The 24,075-nt window shown below is 46.7% G+C and overlaps 1 protein-coding gene across 2 annotated transcripts in view; it reads right to left on the bottom strand.

The window, feature by feature from the left end:
• GABRR1 (gamma-aminobutyric acid type A receptor subunit rho1) overlaps positions 1–23,607 on the bottom strand; it is a 34,922-nt gene extending 11,315 nt beyond the window's left edge. The window contains exons 1-5 of one of the 2 annotated variants that reach the window (XM_049695481.1): positions 22,565–23,607; positions 7,214–7,311; positions 6,405–6,511; positions 4,870–4,937; positions 3,569–3,792 (exon numbers count right to left, since the gene is read on the bottom strand). In XM_049695481.1, the coding sequence (XP_049551438.1) occupies positions 3,569–3,792; positions 4,870–4,937; positions 6,405–6,423 (311 nt within the window). In that variant the 5' untranslated portion in view covers positions 6,424–6,511; positions 7,214–7,311; positions 22,565–23,607. The remainder of the gene's footprint in view (positions 1–3,568; positions 3,793–4,869; positions 4,938–6,404; positions 6,512–7,213; positions 7,312–22,564) is intronic. The other variant, XM_004264823.3, reaches the window with a different exon arrangement.
• Positions 23,608–24,075: the final 468 nt, after the last annotated feature.

Genomic DNA, 24,075 nt, shown 5'->3' with positions numbered 1-24,075 from the left:
GTGTCTTAGAGATAATATTCATGAAGTACTTATGCCAGTTGCCAAATCGGCACTTTTTTTTTTACAATGTTGATATTTCTATATTGATAATAACGTCTACTAGTGGACGCAGGTGTTTTTAATGGGTAATTCCATGGAGATCACAGTAATGGAAAAACACTGGAAGATCTTACGGTATCAACATGCAAGCACTTGTTGGCATCTAACGGTTTTGCTTCAGAGTTTACACAGGAAAGTAAGATTCTGCATCAGAGAAGAAGCAAATACAGATTGTCAGTCATGGAAGAAAGACCTCCCGCCCAGTGTGGAATCCCATGGCGGGTTATGATTAACAGTCATTGGCTAGTGAACATACTATTTTTCCTTCAACCACAGAAAATTGGTTATGTATAAGTTGTAAAAATTATCTGGATAATTCATGGCCAAAAAGGAAAAAAATTCACTTGTAAATGGAAATTTCAAGGAAAAGAGCTTTCTTGAAGAAATTAATTATCCATATATTCACCTTATTTTCCTCGTTCCATTTGAGTGTTGGAATGGTTGTGTTCTGGGAGGGTTTCTGTATTGTTAACAGCTGGGTCATCTCATCTCCCCTAGAAATACTGATATACAGGATGTTTTTGGGGGGTTGTCAGGCTGGCCCCTGACTTGGACACTTAGTGGGTAGCCAGCCTCCCATTTCTCCGGGCACATCACCAGATAACCACACCTGATAGCATCACCAGCAAGAAAGAAACTAGGAACTAAGCTTGGAGACACTTGTGGCACACTTTGGGGACATGAAATGTCAAATGCAGGCAGTTTTTGCTGTGAACAAAAGGATTAAATAGCTCTACTCTCTGTATCAGTAGGTACAGGAACAGATGTTTTTAGAACCACAGACATCATCAGACTGGTTCTTGGCACCCTGACTTGATGCTTTTCCACTTGTAGCCCACACACTGAACAAGCACAGTGTGTGGTGTGATCTCACCCGTGTTTATTATTATGCTTCCCACAAGTCCCTTTAAACTGTTCCAGTGGGAGGATCATCCCCTGTCTTGGATGAAAACTTGCCAGGTCCTGGGATTTTCCTGCTTACTCTCATGTGACAGGCAGTCAAAACCCTCAAAAGTAACAAAACACATCTCACTTCCAAAATTAAAAGAATTTTGGTCCGAGATATTAATCAACACTTCAAATTTCATTCACATTGAGACTTCTTCTCCCCGTCCCCAGCTAAGGCAGAGCTGACATTTGAGTAGTCAGTGTCTGCCCATCTCTGGTCGCCTCCTACCTACGTGGGCGGAAGTGAGGGCGGTGGGGGGGGCAGGACAGTTCTCTGGTGAGGGTGGCTTCAAGCTCTCTGGGCCTGCTATGCAGTTGAAGCGGAGACTTTCTTTCCTGTGTCCTTCATTCCCACCGCTGGACACCTGCATCCTTCAGCCGCATCTCCCATGCCAGCTCTTGGCTCACCCACTGTCCATCCCACACACACTGAACTACTCCCAACAACCCTGGTAGTGCAGACCGAGCCCACCTGGCTCTGCCCCTAGATGGTTAGGTAGCTCTTCTCTCGCCCACTAACTGCAGTGTCTCCCAACTGTAGGCACACATGCTCCAAGCTCTCCAAGTGGTCCCCGTGGTCCCACTGCAGGCCCGCTCATGCAGTGCCCCCAGCTCTCCCCCAAAACATCTCTTCCTCCCACAATCACTGACTCTCATATCTTGAAGCTGACTGGGAACTCAAGAGCCATGGGATTGGTTTTTCAAGCTACCTCGTGTTTTGGTCTAGTCCTCTGAATCCCTGGTGTTATTCGATCGGGTTATTTTGTTGGTGGTTGTTGAGCTGAAGATGTCTTGGCAGCTGCCTCAGATGTGAGGACTCCTGGGAGAATCAACCCAACATGGCTTGGGGAAGGGGTTGCACCCCCTTGAGCCACCTGGGTACTCCTGTGAGAGGAGGTATTTCAGGCCCTGCAGAGGAATACCCCATGACCCTGCTCTGAGTCTGGTATCTAACTGCTTAGATTCCAAGCCAGCATGAGGAATGAAGGATTATTATAAATATTCCTTTGGGAGATGGGGGCGGAAATTCAGCTTCGACACTGCCATCTCTGACTCTAAAGATACACTGCATCCACGCAGACACCCCCTATGTAGACACTGGTGTGCGGATGCAGCTTTACCGAAACCAAGTCTGTAAAACTGAAATGTACCAGCAGCACAGCACAGAAGGAGTCAATCTCAGGCAGCAGCTGAGTCGCTTCTCTGTGAAGGCCTGAGCTCATCTCCACACGCCCTCCCAGGGGGAGGCGAGCACCACAAGTTTCTAAATTGGGCGCACAGGGAAAGCCCCACTGCATGCCTGTGCTTAAGGAAAGCTTCCCCACGTCAGTGCTTGATGAGCAATTAAACATTTCTAAGGCTACTGCACAGCACAGGGAATAGAGCCCATATTTTCTAATAACTGTAAACGGAGTATAGACTATGAAAATATTGAACCACTATGTTGTACACCTGAAACTAATGTAATATTGTAAATCAGCTATACTTTAATAAATAAATAAATAAATGAAAGAAAGAAACATTTCCAACGTATCTAAGCTTGTGAGAAGATCTTATTCTTTATGTTTTCAAAGTGATGCTCAAAATAGCATTTAAAATCATCAAGCGGCCCAGGGTCCCCGTAGTTTCTCAAGGAGAACACCAGGGAGAAGGGACAAAAAACAAGCCTGAGCTGGCCAGGCGAGGTAAACAATTTTTTTCTAAACCAAAATTTCAAATCGGAAATTGGGAATCGGAGGAGTTGAAGGAGGCAGGTCTTTGAGAAGAATACGTTAGCTACTTCTCTGACCCCTACTAGAGAAATAAAACTTTCATTAAACGTTTGAAATTGAACTTGAATAGGGCATAAATCATAAGCACCAGCCTGAGAAATTTCCCCAAGTGTATTTGCAAGACGAAATAATTCTTTAAAATGTTTACTCTGGGGCTTCCCTGGTGGCACAGTGGTTAAGAATCCGCCTGCCAATGCAGGGGACACGGGTTCGCGCCCTGGTCCAGGAAGATCCCACATGCTGCGGAGCAACTAAGCCCATGCGCCACGATTACTGAGCCTGCGTGCTACAACTACTGAGCCCAATGAAGAGTAGCCCCCCTTCGCCACAGCTAGAGAGAGCCCACGTGCAGCAACGAAGACCCAACGCAAAGATAGATAGATAGATAGATAAATAAATAAATAAATAAATAAATAAATAAATGTTTACTCGTGTGTAGAGTTAGGTTTTCTTGATGTTGAAAAGTCGGCAGCTCCTGGAAAGTTAGAAGCTAAGCTGTTCAAAGCCAAAAAGCAGAATTCCCTGGCGGTCCATGGTTAGGACTCCGCTTCGACTGCAGGGGGCACCAGTTCCATCCCTGCTCGGGAACTAAAATCCCACAAGCCACGCGGCGTGGCCAGAAAAAAAGGTAAAAGCAAAACTGCTGTGGTGGGACCAGTGATGTTCTTGGTTGACAAAAGTTTTCCCTTCCTCCCAGCTTCAGGAGTAAGAGGACTCCGAGGGAAAGAGGGAGGCCAGAAAGGGCTCACCTGAGGCTGTAGAGCACTTTGCCGTCGGGCTGGACCCGCAGCATCACGTTGTCCGTGGTGGTGTCGTGCATGAAGGAGCGCTTGGAGTGCACGAAAAACATGTCGGGGACCCAGATCTTCTTCACCAGCCGGCCGTCAAACGTCATGCTGAGGTTTTTGGTGCTCGGGAAGGACAGCCTCTCGTCCTTCCAGTAGTGCCGCAGGTAGAGGGTCATCGTGAAGTCCTGGGGGGCGAGGGCAGAGAGGGAGACCCCACCCACTGAACAGCTGGGTGATGGCAGGACCCTCTGTACCCCAGGCTGGGGAGGGAACTGAGCCCAGGAAGGCCTTGCTTTTAGTCCCTGGGGTTTGCTGCCGCAGGAGGCTCTCGAACCCTGCTTGGGGCGGGGGGGGGGGGGGGGGGGGGGACTCAGCAAGAGGCTCTACAGAGGGGGGACCTGAGCCCCACTCCATCCTCTGACACTCGCCTCCGCTGGGCAAAGGCTGCTACCGCCGGCAATGAGACCCGCAGCCTGAGGGCTCCCAGCCCACGCACAGGACCAGCCCAAAATGCCAGACAGTTCAAGCCTCTGGAAGCAGCCCTCAGCCAGGGAGTGGAGCTGGGGGAAGGGTTGGGAGATGGATAAGTAACCCAGCTCCCGGCCTCTCAGCTGCGACAACGCTGAGGTGAGTTCTTTGCTGACTCGGAGTACCCCCGAGGGACCGAGTCTCACGTAGATCTGGTTGGATGGCATGGCCCTTTCTGCTTCCTTCCCTTCCCCTGTCCCCAGCCTCTTCTTGTGTTTCCCGGGATCGCCTGCAATAAACTGCTTGTGCTGGAATGCTTGTCTCAGGTCTGCTTCTTGGGCAACCGAAACTAAGATAAGGCCCTACAAAGTCCTGTAAGTCAAGGAGCTGTGGAATGTTCTATCTTTTATCTAAGCCCACTAAAAAGGAAAAACAAAGTAAACTTTTGCTTTGTCTGCATTTTCACAGCCATACACAGAATCCACAGCAGTAGCATATATCTGGATCCTTGGACCCTGCTGTTTGTGTTGGAGAGCCTTTGCCCGGAGAACAATCCCAGTGGCAAGACCCTGGACACTGGGGCAGGGAAGATCATGTTTGTCATCTGGCTCTGTTTCATACCAATTGGGTAGCTTTGAGCAAGTGTCTCAACCTCCCTGAACTGTAAAACGAGTGTGGGAATTCCCACCACCTGGGGAGTTATGAGCCTGGTGAATTCTGGTGTGGAGCTCCTGGCCCGGCATAGGCCCTGTGGGAATCTCCCTGTCTGCAGCTCTGGTTAGAGCAGCACTTACCATGTCGACCTCTGAGATGCTGTCCAAGCTCTCCACCTGCACATCCACGCCAACAGGAATGGCCGGGCCTGGGGACAGGGCACAGCAGAGCATTTATTCTTTTCACTTGAACTCTGACTGTGAATGAGACAGGCGTAAGGAGCATTTCCCCTGGAACCTCCGTGTCTTGTCAGATTTGAAGGTTTGGTGTCCCACATGCCAGGATAACCAGAGATAAAAGGGTGGAGTCATGGGCTGGCTCCCTAGAATATTCCAACTAAGGTGAAAAGAAATGTTTTTGGTCTGAATCATCCAGGTGATTCTGAAACAATTAGATTAATATAAAGCATCTGTCTTTGGTTACACATGCTCATCTAAGGGGACGATGAAGACCTAGATCAAAGTCAGGTCCCATCTAAGGAGTTACTCCTCAGCATGAGGTCACACATTTTATATTTTTATATTTACCTCCTGGTTTTGTACCCTCTTTCATCTTGGAAGCCAATGTCTCTGGCCATAAGAAAGGCATTGCTTGGTAAATCAGTGCCCAAAGTCATATTCAAAACATTAGCCAAGCCCACAGATCTGCTTCTTTGCTACAAGATGGAGTAGCTTCCGTGGGGGATGTGATACACTGGGATGGATATGAAAACATTAGATTTTGGGGGGGGGGGTGTTTCTAGGCCATAAACACAATATTCATAAAGAGAAAGAAAGTATTATAAGGGAAGTAAATTGTTGCCTCTTTTCCTCCCTGCTTTCAGGCGTGTAGGGCAGGCATGGAACACACTTAGATCATCACAGAGTAAAAAGGTGGGTTTGGATCCAACAGCAGCTGATTATGGACTGGACAGAGACTCCCTTCCAGAACCTGTTTATTCTTTAGGCAAAGGTGACTGGAAGAAATAAAAGGCATGAGAATGATTTCTGAAATAAATATTTTTTTTTTCCAGGGAAAAAACCCATAAGGATGAAAACCCTATTTGACACTGAGAAAGCTGAAACCTGGCAGCTGCAGGCTAAGCTTCAGAGGGCTTTGGCATCCCTCAGCACTAAATCATTATTTTCTCCAACTATTTTCATTTAATTAAACCCAGCAGACCACACTCTGCCCTTGGATGTGGACCCAGAGTTCCGTCTGCCAGCTCCCAGACGAGAACAAATTTAGTCCAAGATCGTTCTTTCCGAGCATTTTCAAGAGGCAGCTTTGGGATGCAGCTGCCCTGTCTTCCCATTGCCGTCCTCACAGCCAGCTGCTGGGCTCCCCGATGCTGAGCCATCCCTGTCAGCAGTGGCCCGAGCACAGCTCGGCTGGGCTGGCCTGGCCACCAACCAGCAGCCGCCTCCCAAGAATGCGTTCAGCAGAGCCCAGGGCAGGCCGGCCGGGGAGGTACTCAGATGATGCTGGGGGCTCAGGGGCCTTGTTCACCAAGCACAACCAAGGCAGACTTGAATGCAGGGAGCGACATTGAGTGGACCCTTGGCTTGATTTCTGCCCACAGACAGACAGAAGGACCTGTAGAAAGAAGACAAGCCCCCACATGCGTGTTTCATACCTCCAAAGCCAGGCCTCATGCTGAAATCGTGGTCATCTATCCTCAGGAGCTGTTCTGACTTTGTCAGTGGCGATTTGGTAATATCAGGGCTGCGTTTAAGAACTGGGCTGCAGAGGGGGAGAAAACAGGTTGATCACATAACCTAATTAAGCCAGATAAAACCCATTTGCATTCAGACTTGATCTTGACAAGTTTGATGGGATGTGTTATTTCTTCTTTAAAGCTGATGGAAATCCTCTCTTCCTCCAGCTTTCTGGATAAATGAACTGACCCAGAAGGTCCAAGACAGGGGTTTAGGAGTGTGAATGAGGGACTTTAAAAATACCAACATCCAGGCCCCATCTTAGAGGTGCTGATTTGGGTGGTCTGGGAATGGGGCCTGGACATTGGTGTTTTTAAAAGCTTCCCAGATGATTTTAATGTGTAACCAAGGCTGAGAACTGCTGGTCCTGGGCTTACTAATAAGTCTAACTCACCCGAAGTTCCTCGGCCATTTTGGGCAGGTTGGAGCTAGAGGAGAGAGGCGGCGGGTGTGGGCTGAGCCCAGCTCCCTTGGCCTCTGCTGGCCCATCCTGTGGAGGGAGCATGGACTTGCCCTTGGGTCAAATGCCAATCATCCTGGCTCCCTGGGAGGCAGTTTCTTGTGCTTCTGCTTCTGAATAGCATCTAGGGCCATTTTAATTTATTTTCACTTTTTCTAAATAGGCATTATATTTGCAGGGTTTGACAATTTTTTAAAACAGAAATACAGTGAAAAGTTGGCCTCTTACCTGTGCCTCCACCCATCCCATTCCCCCATCCTCTGGTACCTCTCTTATTGGTTTCTGGTCTATCTGTCCAGAGTATCTTGTAGGTACAAGTAAATACAAATATATATTCTTAGATCTCCTACTTTTTTCCAGTTTCACTGAAATATAATTAACACATAACATTGTCTTAGTTTTAGGTGTACAACATGATGATTTGATACATGCATATTTTGCGGTAAAATTATCACTGCAATAAATCTAGTTAACATCATCACCTTACATAGTCACAGATTTGTTTTTTCCTTGTGATGAGAAACTTTGAGCTACTCTCTTAGCAGCTTTCAAATATACAATACAGTATTGCTGACTATGTCACCATGCTGTACATTACCTCCTCAGGACTTATTTATCTTATAACTGGAAGCTCGTACCTTTTGATCCCCTTCACCCATTTCACCCACACCCTATCCCCACCTGTGGCAACCACCTGTCTGTTCTCTTGTGTCTACAAGTTCGTTTTTTCAGACCCCACATAGAAGTGAGATCACACAGTATTTGTCATCCACGTTGTCACAAAGGGTCTCCTATTTTTATACACAAAGTTTACATATTATATAAACTCTTATACTTTTTCTTTCTTTATATATGACTTGGATTTTTTTCCCATAGCAAAATGTCCTAAGCCTCATATCCTGTTTCGCACTGCACAGTGTTCCATTGCACGGATACACCATCGCTCACACACTCAGTCCTCTATTGGTGGACATGTGAGTTGCTGCCAGTCTTTTGCTGTTTCAATCAGTGCACGGCCTTCATTTACCCATTATCACCATCTCTAAAACCCACAGAAACCATGAACTGCTCTCCTAGTTCCTCCTGGTTCCAACACCAGTGTGTGTGCTCTCCCGGGTAACACACACACACACTTCTTCCTTTCAATGCACATTTCCCACACTTTGGCCTGCATCAGCATCTCCTAGAGGGCTGGTTCAAACCTAGGTTCCTGAACCTCTCTTTGCCCCATAGCTTCTGATTTAGTAGGTCTGTGCTGAGGTCTAAGAATCTGCATCTCTAATGAGTTCCCAGTTGCTGCTTCTACCGGTGGTCAGCAGACAGTACTTTGAGAACCACGGCCCTGATGCCTTCATCCTCAACACACAGTTTCCTTCCTTATAACTGGCTCCGTCCACCTTTAAAGTCCTTTGCTATCTGCTTTCCTGAAGAAATTCCTTATCCTTTGGGGTGGGGGGGATATATGTCTGGGAGACAGAAAAACAGAGCTCTGCCCTCCACTGACCTGCCTACTCTGTGCCTATGGGCATCTTATTTCCCTGAGACTCGGTTTTCTCGCCTGATTAAAGGTGAAGCTCTGTGACCTGACCAGGGGTGTGAGGGGCCAATGAGATCGTGCGTGTGCTTTAAGGTGGAAACGCAAATGGGAGGAGCCATTGTCGTTTCTGAGCCAATAAGGAAGATTCCTCCTAAAGGAAGGAAATCATTGTGCTGGCAGCAAAGGCAGCAGCCCAGGGGAAGAACTGGGACTAGGGAATCAGGCAGAGCTACACTGCTGGTGGATGGAATGGAGGAAGCTGGGGTCCCCATGGCCGCCCACCTCCTCTCTCTCTCCCACTGGAGCTGGGAGCCACCTCCCTTCTCCTCCTTTCCAGCTCCCCCTTCCTCTTGTCCCACCCTCTGCTTCCCGCCCCTTGGCCAGGGGTTGGGGTGCTGCTGAAATCACTGCAGCCGAGGTGTGGGGAAGAGACCCCCTTAGGATGGTGTGTGTGTACCTCTGGCCAGTGAGGGCATCTTTGTGTGCTCCTGGTCTTTGAGGCTTACCATGAAAATTAAAAATAAAAGTGTTCTAGAGAGTCTAGGTACTCAAATCAACAAAGCATCCCTCACCCTCCAGATTTGCTTCAAATCTAACCAGAATAAAATGTGAAAGAAAAAAAAAACTATGAAGCTGCAATGCATTAATTTAGCTTTTTTTTTTTTTTTTTTTTTTGTGGTACGCGGGCCTCTCACTGTTGTGGCCTCTCCCGTTGCGGAGCACAGGCTCCGGACATGCAGGCTCAGCGGCCATGGCTCACGGGCCTAGCCGCTCCACGGCATGTGGGATCCTCCCGGACCGGGGCACAAACCTGTGTCCCCTGCATTGGCAGGCGGACTCTCAACCACTGCGCCACCAGGGAAACCCTAATTTAGCTTTTTGATGAGCATTTTCGCAGGACCCACAGGGAGAGGAACTGGAGGATTAATTACTCAGTAGGCCTGATTTGAAAAGGTCTGACCTAAACTATCTCCCCCACTGAAATTGATGGCATTCTTAACCTGGATCTACCATGAAGCTGTCGGTACGGAGAGGAACACATTGCCAGGTGGACTGTAACACTTGGGCGTCCTTGCCCCCGGGCTTAGGGATTCGGCCAAATGGGCACTGGCAGGAGATGAAACACAGAGTGTTTATTCCTCCTTCTCTCTCTGCTTTGATGCCAGGGACTAGCAATGTCTGTGTTGCTCTGTGATTACAGGTAATCACAGTATCGACGATAAGCTCCAATAACACAATTTACCCTTCAGGCCTGTGGGTCATCATGGCTTCCTTCTGTTCCTAGTGCTTGGGGGGCAGCCACCTGCCTGGGTGCTTCCCAGAACCCTTTGCACAGCTCTGCGAGCAGTCCCTTTGTTCAATTATTGGTTAAGCCCTTTTGAGTGCGGCGCTGTTTTTGGTCAGGACCAGACTGATGCCCAGGGACACGTCAGGGCTGATGCATAGGGATTATGTCATCCGCGGCAAAGTGGAGCAGGAACAGGTGTGCGGGGGCAGGTCCCAGGGGGTGGGAAGGGCTAAGATTACAGGGAGGGCGGCCTGTTGGGCAACGGGCAGGTGGTCAGGAGGGGCAGGATGAGATCACAGGCCACCAAGGGCAGAGTCCTCTTCATCGTCAGCACTTTGCACAGTGCTGGGCCCCTGTGGACTCCCAGCACATGTTCGTGAATGAAGGAAGGGATCAGTGCCTTGGATAGGCACCAGGAAAGAGAGCCAGGAGGACCAAAAGAGGGGGCAGGAATGAAAATCAGGTTTGGCCCTGGTCTTACTGTGGCTTTGGGCCAGGCTGAAACAGAACTGGGCATTGACTAAAGGGAGGTTTGTCAAATTCTGAGATGTCACTGCCTTTGCCGTCATGAAGCTTAGATTCTAGCTTAGAAAAAACTGATAAATAGGATACTTAAAGTCTTTTTTTTTTTGGCCTCACCACACGGCTTGCAGGATCTTAGTTCCCGGACCAGGGATTGAACTCCGGGCCACAGCAGTGAAAGTCCCAAGTCCTAACCACTTGACCTCCAGGGAACTCCCTTAAAGTCTTTTTTTTTATTGTTGTTGTTTAATATTTTAAAATAACTTTTTTTCTGTTTACATGCCCATGTTAAAACTTTTTGAAAAATAGATTTAAACATAAAGGAGAGGCTGAAAACCACTAAGAAATAACCTGTGCCATCCTGAGTATATCCTTACACTCCTGAGAGAGAAATACTGTAACGTGCTTTTAACTCAAGTTATAATATATCTTCAAATATTGCTTTTAACTCAAGTTACAATACATCTTCAAATATTTTTCCTGTCATCAGCATCTTTTTACCAGCCGAGGTATGATTATTAACCTTGAAATGAAGTGTGACACGCATCAGATAATAGGAATAACTAACACTGCCTGAGCGCTCTGCCAGTTAGCATGCTACATATATTACATGTATTAACTTGGGTTAGTGTTCAGAACAACCCTGTGAGGTATGCTTTGCCACTGTCCCCATTTTATACACGAGGAAACTAAGACACAGAGGGTTTGAATAACTTGTAAAAGTGAAGGAGCCAGGAGGCAAATCCAGAGGCTCTGGTTCCAAGGGTGAGAGGCTAGGTTGGCCACAGTGTCTCGATGGAAGACCTGGCTCCCACTGCCTGGAATGTGGGTTACATGCGGAACATCCAACCTTACCTTTCCCCTCACAGAGAAGCCAGCATGGACCTTGCAGAAACCTGGTGGCCACTCACTGATTAAACGAGTGCATTTATTGAATGAGTCCCTGGAAAGTTATGAAGAAGGAATTGACATGTCCCAAGTTATGATGATACAGGATGACATTTGAGACAGCTTTTTAGAATGAACAGCGGGTGTACGTTTTTTGAACATCTATTGATATCTTTTTTCTATCCTCTTGGAGAAAAGGAAAAGTTCTGACCTATGGTTCTTCTTCTTGATGTTTCCTTGCTGTGCTGTCCTCATCAGTTTGTAAGTGGATGATGTTTTCTCAGAACATCTCCCAGAGGTTAGATAAAACAGGGATGGGGGAGTGTGAGAAACAAGGGATCTGCCAGAAGTCTCATTCAGCCAATAGCAGAGCACTTGATAAGTTATACTTCACTTTGCTGATTATTTCACCTCTGAAGGTAGAGAACTTAATTTTGACAAGAAAGCAAGAACTAGCTAATGAACCATATGACCCAGCAATTCCACCCCTGGGCATAGATCCAAAAAAACAAAAAACATTAATTCAAAAAGATACGTGCACCCCATTGTTCATAGCAGCATTATTTACAGTTGCCAAGATATGGAAGCAACCTAAGTGTCTATCAACAGATGAAAGGATAAAGAAGATGTGGTCTATATATACAACAGAATATTACTCAGCCATAAAAAATGAATGAAATAAGGCCATTTGCAGTGACATGGATGGACTTGGAGGGCATTATACTTAGTAAAATAAGTCAGACAGAGAAAGAAAAATACTGTATATCACTTGTATGTGGAATCTAAAAAATAAAACAAACTACTAAATATAACAAAAAAGAAACAGACTCACAGATATAGAGAACAAACTAGTGGTTACCAGAGGGGAGAGGGAAGGGAGGAGGGGAAAGATAGGGGTAGGGGATTAAGATGTACAAACTACTACGTATAAAATAAATAAGCTACAAGGATATATTGTATAACACAGAGACTACAGCCAATATTTTATAATAACTATAAATTGGGTATAACCTTTAAAAATTGTGAACCACTATACTGTACACCTGTAACTTATGTAATATTGTACCTCAACTGCACTTCAATTTTTTTAAAAATCCAAACAAAAAAAAAGAAGAAAGAAAGAACCTGCTACTGAAATGTTCTTGCTTTCTTGGCATATGAATAGCCAAGGAGAGAAACCCTGAATGTGGGGTCCAAACCACCTGGATGTCATCCTCCTTCACACCCCCATCCAGGGCCATGGAGAGCAGTGGGGCATGTGCAGCCCTAGCTGCACTGCTTGGAGGTGTATCTGTTCATAGGGCTGCCCTCCTGGCTCGGCCAGCCTCGCCCACCCCAGGCGCTCAGCCAGTCCTGGATGAGCTTCCCCCTCATGGCCTCTCTCCATATCCTGGCCTCTCCTTTCCCACCCCCTCGGCCCATCATCTCTCCCATGGGAGGCAGAAGACTTCCTCGCCTCTGGTCTCACCCTACTCTAATCCAACCATCACACCAACAGCATGGTATGGGAATCACAATCATGCCACTTCCCCTCTTAAAAGCCTCCACCCTCAAAGTGAAATCTATACAACTTAGGCATACAAGGCCTATAATAAGCCTCCTGCCCACCTCCCCAGCCGCAGCTCCCTCTCTGCCCCCCTCTTCTTGCAGCTGCCAGTTATACCCCCCATGCCCCATGCCTTTGCTCCTGCTGTCCCATCTACCTGGAAGGTCCTTTCCACTAGTCTTCGTACACTTTCTTACCCAGACGATGCCTTGCACACCCAGATCAATATCACCTCCTCCGGGAAGAATTCCTGGGCTTCCCTCCTTCCCACTGAAGTCAATACCTTCATCAGAATGTGCTCCATCCTGCACAGCGGGGGCTTTCTGATCAGCCCACCCACTTCCCTGTGCACTCTATGTCGGAGGGACTCTATCTCATACATCTCTGTGGCCCCAGCTCCTAACGGTTTGCAGAGCTCAGACTTTACTAAGATATATACAAAATATGGAAGGAGAAACACAAACCCACAGGTGTATTCCAAAGAGATGAATGGGTCCATAAGCAATATGGCAAGAAGACCAAGGTGTAAACGAGGCAAGGCTCAAAAAAGGTGCTAAAGACAAGCAGAATTCTTTAAAGTTGGATTCTGAACCAGGACAGTCAGTAGAAGGAAGTACTGCTTGGAAAAGATGGAGCAATGTGAACAATTACAATATGACAGTAATTCTGCTAACAGAATCCAATTTTACTTTGCTACTCTCCATCAAAGAGAATGGTCTTCAAATTGGGAAGGGAAGAGTGAAAAGAATTAGCGGCTGACCAGCGTGGTGAAAATGATAACCTGAGATAATCCCACTCAGTGTTTCTCAGCCTTGATCACACATTGGGTTCACTTGAGAGACTTAAAAACTCCCAGGCCACACCCCAGACCAAGGGTGGCACCCAGCCATCAACAGCTTTCAGACCTCCTCAGCCAACATAGAGAACAACTGCTCTAGCTTTTTAAATGGAACTCAAGCCTACAGACCCAGATGAATTACAGCTCAAGAAACTTAAGGATCCTGCAGCAGAGAAAACATGGAAACTAGGAGAGAAGCCAGAAAACTGGAGATGGAAAGCCGCTTTCTTGAGATTCACAAAGAAGAAAAAAAGAGTATCGTGGAAACTGCTGAGGTTAAGCTCCAGGTTGATTCCTGGCCATGTTCTAGAACTTTGATTACACAGACGACTTAGGGACGTTATTGGGTCCCATCATGTCAATAGCATGTGAGTTCAGTGTGAGTTCAGACAGGGCAAGACACCCTGAAGTGGTCTCCTTCCCCTGGGCAGGACCCCCATGTTGGCAAATCAGGGAGTATCACTGGGTGATGTGTGGAGTATAACTGTCCTCAAAGCAAAGGCACCTCTACGGGTGGATGAGGGTCTGCACTGGCCTTTCTGATCTGTGTCCGCCATAGGACTGCATAAATGAGGCCCAGCATCTTTATGGGTTTTCGAGCTTTACAGTCAAAGTTCTTTGACATGCATTGGTCCACACAATCCTTACAGTAACCCTGAGGTGACAGACATAATTGACTCCGCTCTGTGGAAGGGGCAGACTTGAAGATATTCAGCAACTTGTCCAAAGTCACGGTGTGAGAACGTGGCAGTGGCAGGTCCCAAAGCCAGGCACTCTTTCAGTTTGAGCCTGACTTGGTCCCTCTGGCTTGGGAGCTTTGGTGACGGATTCTTGGGGTTGCCCGTAACTGTTCGTGCCCAAGCCAAGACTTCGAAGGAAATCCTCACGGACACACATCCAGGGCTCCATCTTACCTTATGGGAACAAAATTCGGGGCTGTGATGGTAAGCAGGGTTAGGGGTTAGGGAATGGGCCGCTGGGGGGGTTGTTTTATATCGGTGGCCAGGGAACACATCCCTGAGAGGGTGACAACCTAGCAGAGGCCTGAGGGAGGTGAGAGAACGACCTGCCGATTCTGGAAAAGAGTGGTCCAGGCAGAGGCACAGCAGGGACAAAGGCCATGAGATGGGACTTGCTCGGTGTGGCCAAGCTGGTTGGACAGCAGAAGGGAGAGGAGACCCATGCCAGACCAGCTGCGCTCCCTCTGCCACTGAGCTAGGGTTGAACATGGGCTAGTGTCTTGGTTTTCCACCCAAGTGACGCTGCTGTGACGTTTGCACACCCTGCTCTTCTGCACAGGTCTTTGAGGCAGTGACCTGTCGTGGCACGGAGGGCACTGGGCAGTTAGGGGGCTGGCACACTGCCGGGAGCCCCGGCTTTTCTGACTGATGAGGGAACACGGCACGTTCCTCCTCTCTCCAAGTCTGTTTCCTCTGCCATGAAATAAGGGATTGGGCCACAGGGCAGCTTTGAGACCTTTCAAGTCTGTTCCAGAAGCATCATCCCTCAGACGTACTTTACAGCTCTAGTCCTGTTGGCAGATGGTGATGTGGAAAGGGTCAGTCCACTGTCAGGGCCCCACAAAGACGGTTTTGTGTTCCCCTGGACCCGCCAGCATGGGGTGTGTGTGTGTGCATTTAATTTGTATTTATTGTATTTATTTATGTTATCATAATGTTATTTACATTGCACTTCTTGAATTGCTATAGAGGCTGTGCATTCGTCCACATCATGAGTCAGTATTGTGTATTTTCCCTCAAGTATAAATAGTTTATTTCCTTTGATTCCTCACTAAGTGGATTTTGGGGTAACCAACAATCTCTTTTTCAAACCACTGCCTCTAAGAAGGTGTGATAGGTTAATTTTCGGTGTCAACTTGGTTAGGCTATGGTACCAGTTTTTAGTTAAATGCCAGCCTAGATGTTGCTGTGAAGCTATTCTTAAGATGTAGCTGTGAAGCTATTCTTAAGATGTAATTAACATTTAAATCAGTAGCCTTTAAATAAAGCAGACTACCCTTCGTAATGTGGGTAGGTCTCACCTAATCAACTCAGTCTTTTCTCCTAAGGTCCTCTGAGGAAGAGGGAATTCTCCCTGCAGACTAATTTTTTTTTTTTTTTTTTTTTTTTGCGGTACACGGGCCTCTCACTGCTGTGGCCTCTCCCGTTGCGGAGCACAGGCTCCGGACGCGCAGGCTCAGCGGCCATGGCTCACAGGCCCAGCCGCTCCGCGGCATGTGGGATTTTCCCGGACCGGGGCACGAACCCATGTCCCCTGCAGTGGCAGGCGGACTCTCAACCACTGCGCCACCAGGGAAGCCCAGACTACCTTCAGATTAGAGCTGTAACATCAATTCCCTCTGGAATTTCCAGCCTGCCTGCCCCATAAATTTCAGACTTGGTGGCCCACACAATCATGTGAACCAATTCTTTAAATAAATCCTCCTCCCCCTATCTCTCCATACACACACCACACACACACACACACACATATTACACTATATATATGTTACACAATACACATATGTGTGGGTAAGATAGAGAGAGAGAGAGAGAGAGAAATAGGTATTATATATATCCTATTGGTTCTACTTCTCTGGAGAACCCTGACTAATCCAGAGTGTGAATACTCCTTGACACCTGAAGTCTGCATACCCGTGGCAGACCTGAGTCACCTGGACCCAGAAGGCTGTGTCTGGTGTGGGTGGGACCAGCCCAGCTTGGATGTGGCTTCTGTGTTATCTTGGGTTCCTCTGATCAAGCCTTCTTCTCGCCACCATGACAGACCCAGGTTCCCACCAAGCTGATGGGTCCTCAACTCGCAGACCTGGCCTGCTGTGGCCCTCCCAGGGAGACAAGAGGGCACAGTAGGAGCATGTTTGTCCACCTGCTTTTCAGGTAAAATCTCGACCTAGATCATCCCTTTTTCCTTGTTCGTATGTCTGAACATAAATTCTCTATGCCTTCCCATTCGAAGACACTGCATTACTTTTTTTTTTTTTTTTTTAGTTTAAAGCTCTGAATTTTCCCCACCTATTCTCTTTATCAGAATTCTCAGGTTGTATTTTTCCCATACGTTACAGAACATTCTACTTTCTAACTTGTAGATCAATATCTGTCCCTAATACCAACACCACCTGCTTTATGAGCAACCTTTGTTTAGTGATCATATCCTATTCACAATGTACCTATATGGCTTTGAACATTTTAGACTTGCAATAAAGGTCTTATGAGTGGAATTCCCATCACTAATTAAATACACCAGCTGTTAAACAAAACAAAACAAAGCGTATGTACATCAAGGAGCCTGTGATGCGTTTGGGAATGAGAAGTTGCTGGGTGACTTCTCAGCCTAGTGACCTCCCGCCCTCTCACCCAAGGAATGGGGAGGAGACCAGGCCTAGAACAGGGGGTCACAGATCCCAATGTCACAGAAATCACAAGTTACAATCACTTGTTGGAAGTTAGATTTCTTTAACGAGGCTGCTCGTGGTATTGGAAGGGTCACTGATTTGGCACCATTCAGACTTCAGTTTGAATCCTAGGGTGGCCACCAACTAGCTGTTAACCTTGGGTGGGTTCCTTGATCTTTCTGTTTCCCAGTTTCCCATAAAATGGGGGAATAATACTAACCTTAGGGGGTCACTGTAAGAATTAAACAAGAAAATGTTAGCTAGAACCACGGGAAATGGCTGATATTCCACTGTTTTTGAAGTATCAAAACATTCTCATATGGTTCAACCTGACTTTCACATCCATGAATAGAACTTCCTGTTCTCATTTTATGGTGGTCATAGTAGGGCACAGGAAGTAGAGAAACAGGGGACGCGGAACTCTGAGGGTACGCGGGGTGGCATGAGTTCCATACCTTTCTGGGCCTTTCTCTCCTCATCTTTAAAAGGAGGGGCTTTCTAAAGTCTTTGATATTCTGACATTCTGTAAAAATTATTGGATTAAGGTCTGTCACCCCCACTAAACTGTCAGCACGACACGGGAAGGAGTGAGGTCCACGTTCCTCTCCGTTGCCTCCAGTGCCTGGGGCAGTGTGGTCAACACATATTTGTTGAATGAATGAATGACTGAAGGAATGAGTGAGTGAAGTACAGGAATAGCAAGGGTTAGGAGTCACTCATTTATTCATGCCCAACATTTCTTGAGCATCTACTATCTACCAGATATTGTACTTGAACCTGGGGAGACAAGAATAAATGTGCTGGTTGAGCCCTTGTTCTGAACTGAATTGTGCCCCTCCCCAATTCATATAGTCCCCTAACTCTTTGTGTGACTGTATTTGGAGATAGGGCCTTTAGGGAGGTACTTAAGGTTAAATGAGATCATGAGGGTGGGCCCCAGACCCAGTAGGACTGGTGTCCTCATAAGGAGAGGAAAATACACCTGGATCCTCCCCCACTACCCCACTCCGCATTGACGAGCACAAAGGAAAGGCCATGTGAGAAGGTGGCATCTACAAGGCAGGAAGAGAATCCCTACCAGAAATCGAATTTGCCAGCACCTTGGTCATGGCCTTCTAGCCTCCAGGACTATGAGAAAATAAATGTCTGTTGTTTAAGCCACCCAGGCTGTGGTGTTTGGTTATGGCTGCCTGAGCAGACAGCCCGCAAGGGGCTCACAGTCTAGAAGCTGAGACAGATGAAGAAAAGTGATAATGCTGAATGATTATTCCTCTGAGATAGGACCGATCAGGGGCCGTGGAATTTCCGAAGAAAGTTACCTGAGACTTGAGAGGCAGGGGTAGGGGAGGGCCAAGGAAGGCTCCTCAGAGAAGGTGACATCTGTGCTAAATATTAGAGGAGGAAAAGACTTGAGCCAGAGGAAGTGGGAAGAGACGGGTGTCATAAGCATGGGAGCAGCCCAGCAGAGGCTCAGGAAGCCATCAGTATGAGGGGCAGCTCATACCAGATGAGAGAGAAGCACAAAGTGGAGACTCAAAGTTCCAGCAAACTCTCTGGAGAATGAAGGGATGAGATGCAGAGAGAACACTAGTAACTTAAGAGGAAATCACATTCCATGGTGTTTAGGGCAATCAGAGAGATGCTGTCCATAAGCCAGAGGCTTGCGCTTTGGCAGGACAGGATGTGACAGCAGTGCCTCGTGCGTGATCACTGCCTCCCTCCCGGCCTCTGCCCTTCATCACCTGAACCCGCTCGTCTCCCCTTGCCTGGAAGCTCTTGCCTGTCTCTCCCTCTCACCTTCTCTAGTCTCAGTCTCCCAGTTCACAGCCAGGTGTCTTGTTAAGAGTGAACCACATTCACTCCGTTTTCTCTTCTTAACACACCACCACCCGTCTCTTCTTGCTGAGGTTGTTAATGGCTCTTCATACCGTATCTCTTGGCCCACTCACATCTTGGCCCTCTGCCTAACTGATTTTTACTCTGGTGGGATCTGACCCTGTTGATCGCTCCCTCCTTCTGGAAACCCTTGACACAGCACTGGAACACTTCTCTGGTCTGTCAGCCTCTTGCAGGCAGAGACTGTATCTGATTCAGTCATTGGCGAGGCACCCGTTGCCCAGGGCAGTGCCTGCCCTGTAACAAGCAACTGATAACTGTCCCAAAGGTGCTCCCTTCGCCTCCTTGATACCTCTCGATTCCAGTGCTACATCTACTTCTCTGGTCCCTCGTTTTCAGCTTCCTTCACCGAGTCCTCTTCCTCCAACCTCTCCTTAAATGTTGTCCGTCCCCAAAGCTCTGTCCTTTGTCCTGCTCTTATTTTATGCTACACACTGTCTTTGGGTCACCTCATCCACCACCACCTAGGAGGACTTTTTTTTTTTTTTGCGGTACGCGGGCCACTGTTGTGGCCTCTCCCGTTGCGGAGCACAGGCTCCGGACACGCAGGCTCAGTGGCCATGGCTCATGGGCCCAGCCGCTCCGCGGCATGTGGGATCCTCCCGGACCGGGGCACGAACCCGTGTCCCCTGCATTGGAAGGCGGACTCTCAACCACTGCGCCACCAGGGAAGCCCTAGGAGGACTCTCTTTACAACTACATCTCCAGGCCCGAATTCCCTCCCGAGCTGCGGACCTGTAGGCCTTCCTGTCAACTGGACAACCATCTCCTGGTATCTTGCAGGCACATCCAGGTCCACATGCTCATACTAAAATCATCATCTTTTCCCCCAAACATGCTTCTCTTCCTGCTCTCCCTTCTCTGGTACCACCCTCTACCCAGTTATATCATCCAAATACCTGCTAGACTTTCACCCAGTCTAATTCTGACAATTCTACCTCCTTAAAGCTCTCATCCATCTTCCCCATCCCTGTTCATTTCATCCTACTCATATCCTGGTTCCGGCTCTCACCATCTCTCATCTGGTCTAAAGCAGACACACTGGATGACTTTCTCTGTCCCCCCTGTAGCACTTTTCCCATCCTCCTGCCATCCTGCCACCAGTGTCATCTCTCCAAAATGGAAATCAGCTGAAACTATTAGATCCTCTCTACCTTCAGAGTAAATTTGAATTCTTTAGCAAGACAAAGCAATATGATAATGGTACTTTGTTTCTGATGTTATCAGTTTACCCTCCTAGAGCTTGAGCCAGCATTTGTCCAGGGGCCTGTGGTATAGACAGGCTAGATCTTTATTCTTTTTCTTTTTCTGGCCACACAGTGTGGCCTGCAGGATCTTAGTTCCCCAACCAGGGATCAAACCCGTGCCCGCCAACATTGGGAGCACGGAGTCTTAACCACTGGACCGCCAGGGAAGTCCCTAGATCTTCATTCTTCCAGGGAGGAGGGAGAGACCATAAGTATTGATTCATTCTAGAAACATCGCCCTGGCATTCTGATCTTTACCGAGAGTCAAGTAAGGCACAAAATGTAAGGAGGCACTCCCTCTCAGGTCGTGCAAGGGCCTCCTTTAAGTTTGCATCGTAGCCACCTTACTTGCCTCACCCCCATTGTGTGCATGAGTTCACCTTGCTTCCTATGTTATTATTATGACCCATGAAACGAAGCCTGGATACAAATTACCAGCAGCTTATGAGTTTAGAGTCTGGCTGAAATTAAGCGAGCCTTTAAAAGTTGAGGCTACATAAAAACAAAAACCTGGCTGGGTTCACCATTCTGGAAAGCAATTCTGCCAGTTATATTGGAGCTTTAAATGTTCTTCTGCCATTTGACCCAGTACACTTCCAGGAGTCTATCCTAATTAAATAATCGTGTATGTAGGCAACTACCCTATGTACAAAGATATTCATACAGAATATTTATAATAACAAAGAGGAAGCAATTAAATGTCCACAAATAGAGGAAGATGCTTAAATGGTGGTAATTATACACTATTATGCATTATAGTGTGGGCATTCAAATGATAATTCTATAGACTTCAAATAAGTAAACAAAATCATTGTATTAAGTACAATGAGGTTACAAAATTATATGCATAGAATAATCCCAGGCTAGTAAATACTCAATATATGCTTAGAGAAAAAAAAGACTGGAAGAAAATACACAAAAATGTTAACAAGCTTACTTCTAGGTTTGGGGATTATGGGTGATTTCTGTGTGTTGAAAAAATTTTTGTTCCTATGCTTTTTAAAATAATGGTCATATATGGCTTTCATAATTTAAAAAAAGTGAAAGTTCTTTTAAGTAATTTTTAAAAGAAAATCTATTTCACTCTCTAGACTTCTCTTCCTCAGTGGTATTTACTAATAGCTCCCCCTCTAGCTCTGGCTTGGGAGAGAGGCTGAGAAGTTTTTGGCGACAACCCATAGGATTTGTTGCTGTCGTTGTTTTTAATCCTCGAGGGCACATTTGGTTCAGAGCATCTCTATGGCAGCACCGCTCCACTGATTCCACCGTTTGCCCAGCAGCTTCTGACTCTTGACTGTAACAGGACATATGGCTTGTGCACAGCGGTCTCTGTCTGCGTCCTGGGCTCACCATGACCACTGGATATTTCAGCTCCTAGCTTTGTGATGTTGCTAAAACAGCTTGAAACAAGCGCTGTGAGCCAGAGCTGGCTGTTCCGGATCCCATGTGTGGAGGGCTCTCTCAAACACAGAGCTGGGCGCTGAGGAACAAGACACCCAGCCCAACCACTAGCCCCAAACTCCAGAAAGCTGGACTTCCTTCCATACTAATTGCTTTTTTATGACCTCTATTCACGTTACGTTCAGAGATGAAGAAAGCTGAAGCTCAATTTGGACTCAGGCTGATAAAGAACCAAGAATCAGTGCCCTTCCTGCCTCCATCTCTTCCTCAGTGAGAGAGAGAGAGTTGGATTGGGGGATCTCCAAATGTACTATTTTATTCATGCATATCGGACAAGCAGGTATGCAGGTATTCCATTACCAGCTCTGTCACAGAGCTGCCCAGGTGAGACCGATGCTGAAGGATCGGTCTGGCTCTGTCTAAGCTCCCTCCGCAGGCTGGTATGGCCAGGGTGACGTGTACCGCGCTGGTAACCAGCAGCGGCTGGTCCTCAGGCAGGTCCATCCCTGCCTCTTCCCGATTCACTACTGGTGGGGACAACCTAACGATCCTCCTAGCCACACAGCTTGAAGACAGCTGCTTTCTTCTCTTTTAAAAGATGTTAAAAGGGACTTACACATCTAGCAGCAATAATTAGAACTCACAGAATCATTCTCACTAATTAGAGGTCCCATGGGTTATTTGAGAATTCCCAGATTTGCTCCAACCTAGGATGCACACATCAAATAATTGCCCTTATTTTCTTTTAATGTGCATATATTCTTTTATCCAGTATCTACTTTTACCCAGGACAATTCCTAAGAGATTGAAGAATATGCAATGATAGCACTGTATCAAATCTAGCATCATTTAAAAAGAAAACATAATTCTAACTTCCTAAAAGGGGGAGTAGGCGGAAGCAGGAAAACAAAGGGAAAAGGAGTAAAAAGGCAAAAGGCATCCACGGGAAACACCATATATTGTAAACGATTCCACAACAAAACCAGAAGCTTGCTTTACATACCCTCTTCCCCTAAATTCTCCATCAGGGGAAGTCCACTCACCTGCCTTTCTTCGACATCTCCTGTACGTCTCTTTTTCGCCAGTGCACTCTGCTTTCAGTAGCCAAAGCCCATGGCCACCACAAAAGGAAAAGGCCAACTTTCATGTTCTGGACAGCCAGCATGCGTTTCCAAATCCAAACAGTTCTCTCAAGAAACAGCAAAAAAGGAAAAGGATGTTCTTTTTCTCTCTTAACACATTATTGTTCTGTTCATTATTAGAAAGATGTTTACTCATGCAAAAAAAAAAAAAAAAAATCAACCCACAGTCTGTAATCTGGAGGGCAGGAGAAAAAGCAATTTCCACTAAACCTATAAATCCTCCTACGTCAGATGTCAGGGATTTTCTGAACTGAGGTTGAAGTCCTGTGTCCCTGTCGGACAATTATTTTGGCTGGTCTAAATGAGTTCATCGTCAGACGTGGTGAATACGTTCATAAAAGGTCTGTATTTTCTGTTCCAACAGAATAGAAGGAAGTAAAAACAAACCAAAGCAATTTCTGAAACAAGGCATACCTGAAGTGCTGCACTGCTTCTTATGCCCCGAAAATGAGCTCCTCCCTGGATCTATTTAAAGCTTTTCGCCATTATTATTTGCTTTAGCTGAGGGCTGGATTTGGATGGTTCCCCACCCTCACTCCTTCCTGTGGTTGAATCTGTGGAAACTCAGGGCTCTGTACCTGTGCCATTATCTATCTGGCTGCGGTTGGGAGGGCTAGGGGGAAGGAGGCTTTTTTTTTTTTGTCTTTGTTTTTTGCACAGTAAGAGTGAAATTCTCTTATCAGTAGTACTATTCATACTGTGGACCTCATCAGACTTTTCACACTTGGAAAATATCAGTAATAAATTAACAATAGCAATTAAGTCTGAGTTATCTATTGTTAAAAACAAGACAGAGGCCCAAAATGGAGTTGCTTATGCTAAGCTCCACATCACCAAAAGGAGACAACTTCATTCGTTTCAGCTCTCCCAGAAATGGAATCTTTTTTTTTTAACATCTTTATTGGAGTATAATTGCTTTACAATGGTGTGTTAGTTTCCGCTTTACAACAAAATGAATCCGTTATATATATACATATGTTCCCATATCTCTTCCCTCTTGCGTCTCCCTCCCTCCCACCCTCCCTATCCCTCCCCTCCAGGTGGTCACAAAGCACCAAGCTGATCTCCCTGTGCTATGCGGCTGCTTCCCACTAGCTATCTACCTTACGTTTGGTAGTGTATATATGTCCATGCCTCTCTCTCGCTTTGTCACAGCTTACCCTTCCTCCTCCCCGTGTCCTCAAGTCCATTCTCTAGTAGGTCTGTGTCTTTATTCCTGTTTTACCCCTAGGTTCTTCATGACTTTTTTTTTTTTTAATTCCATATATATGTGTTAGCATACAGTATTTGTCTCTCTCTTTCTGACTTACTTCACTCTGTATGACAGACTCTAGGTCTATCCACCTCATTACAAATAGCTCAATTTCGTTTCTTTTTATGGCTGAGTAATATTCCATTGTATATATGTGCCA

Source organism: Orcinus orca, chromosome 12, assembly GCF_937001465.1.
Source record: "Orcinus orca chromosome 12, mOrcOrc1.1, whole genome shotgun sequence".
NCBI classification, from domain to species: domain Eukaryota; kingdom Metazoa; phylum Chordata; class Mammalia; order Artiodactyla; family Delphinidae; genus Orcinus; species Orcinus orca.
This window is presented reverse-complemented; position numbering and strand designations above follow the sequence as displayed.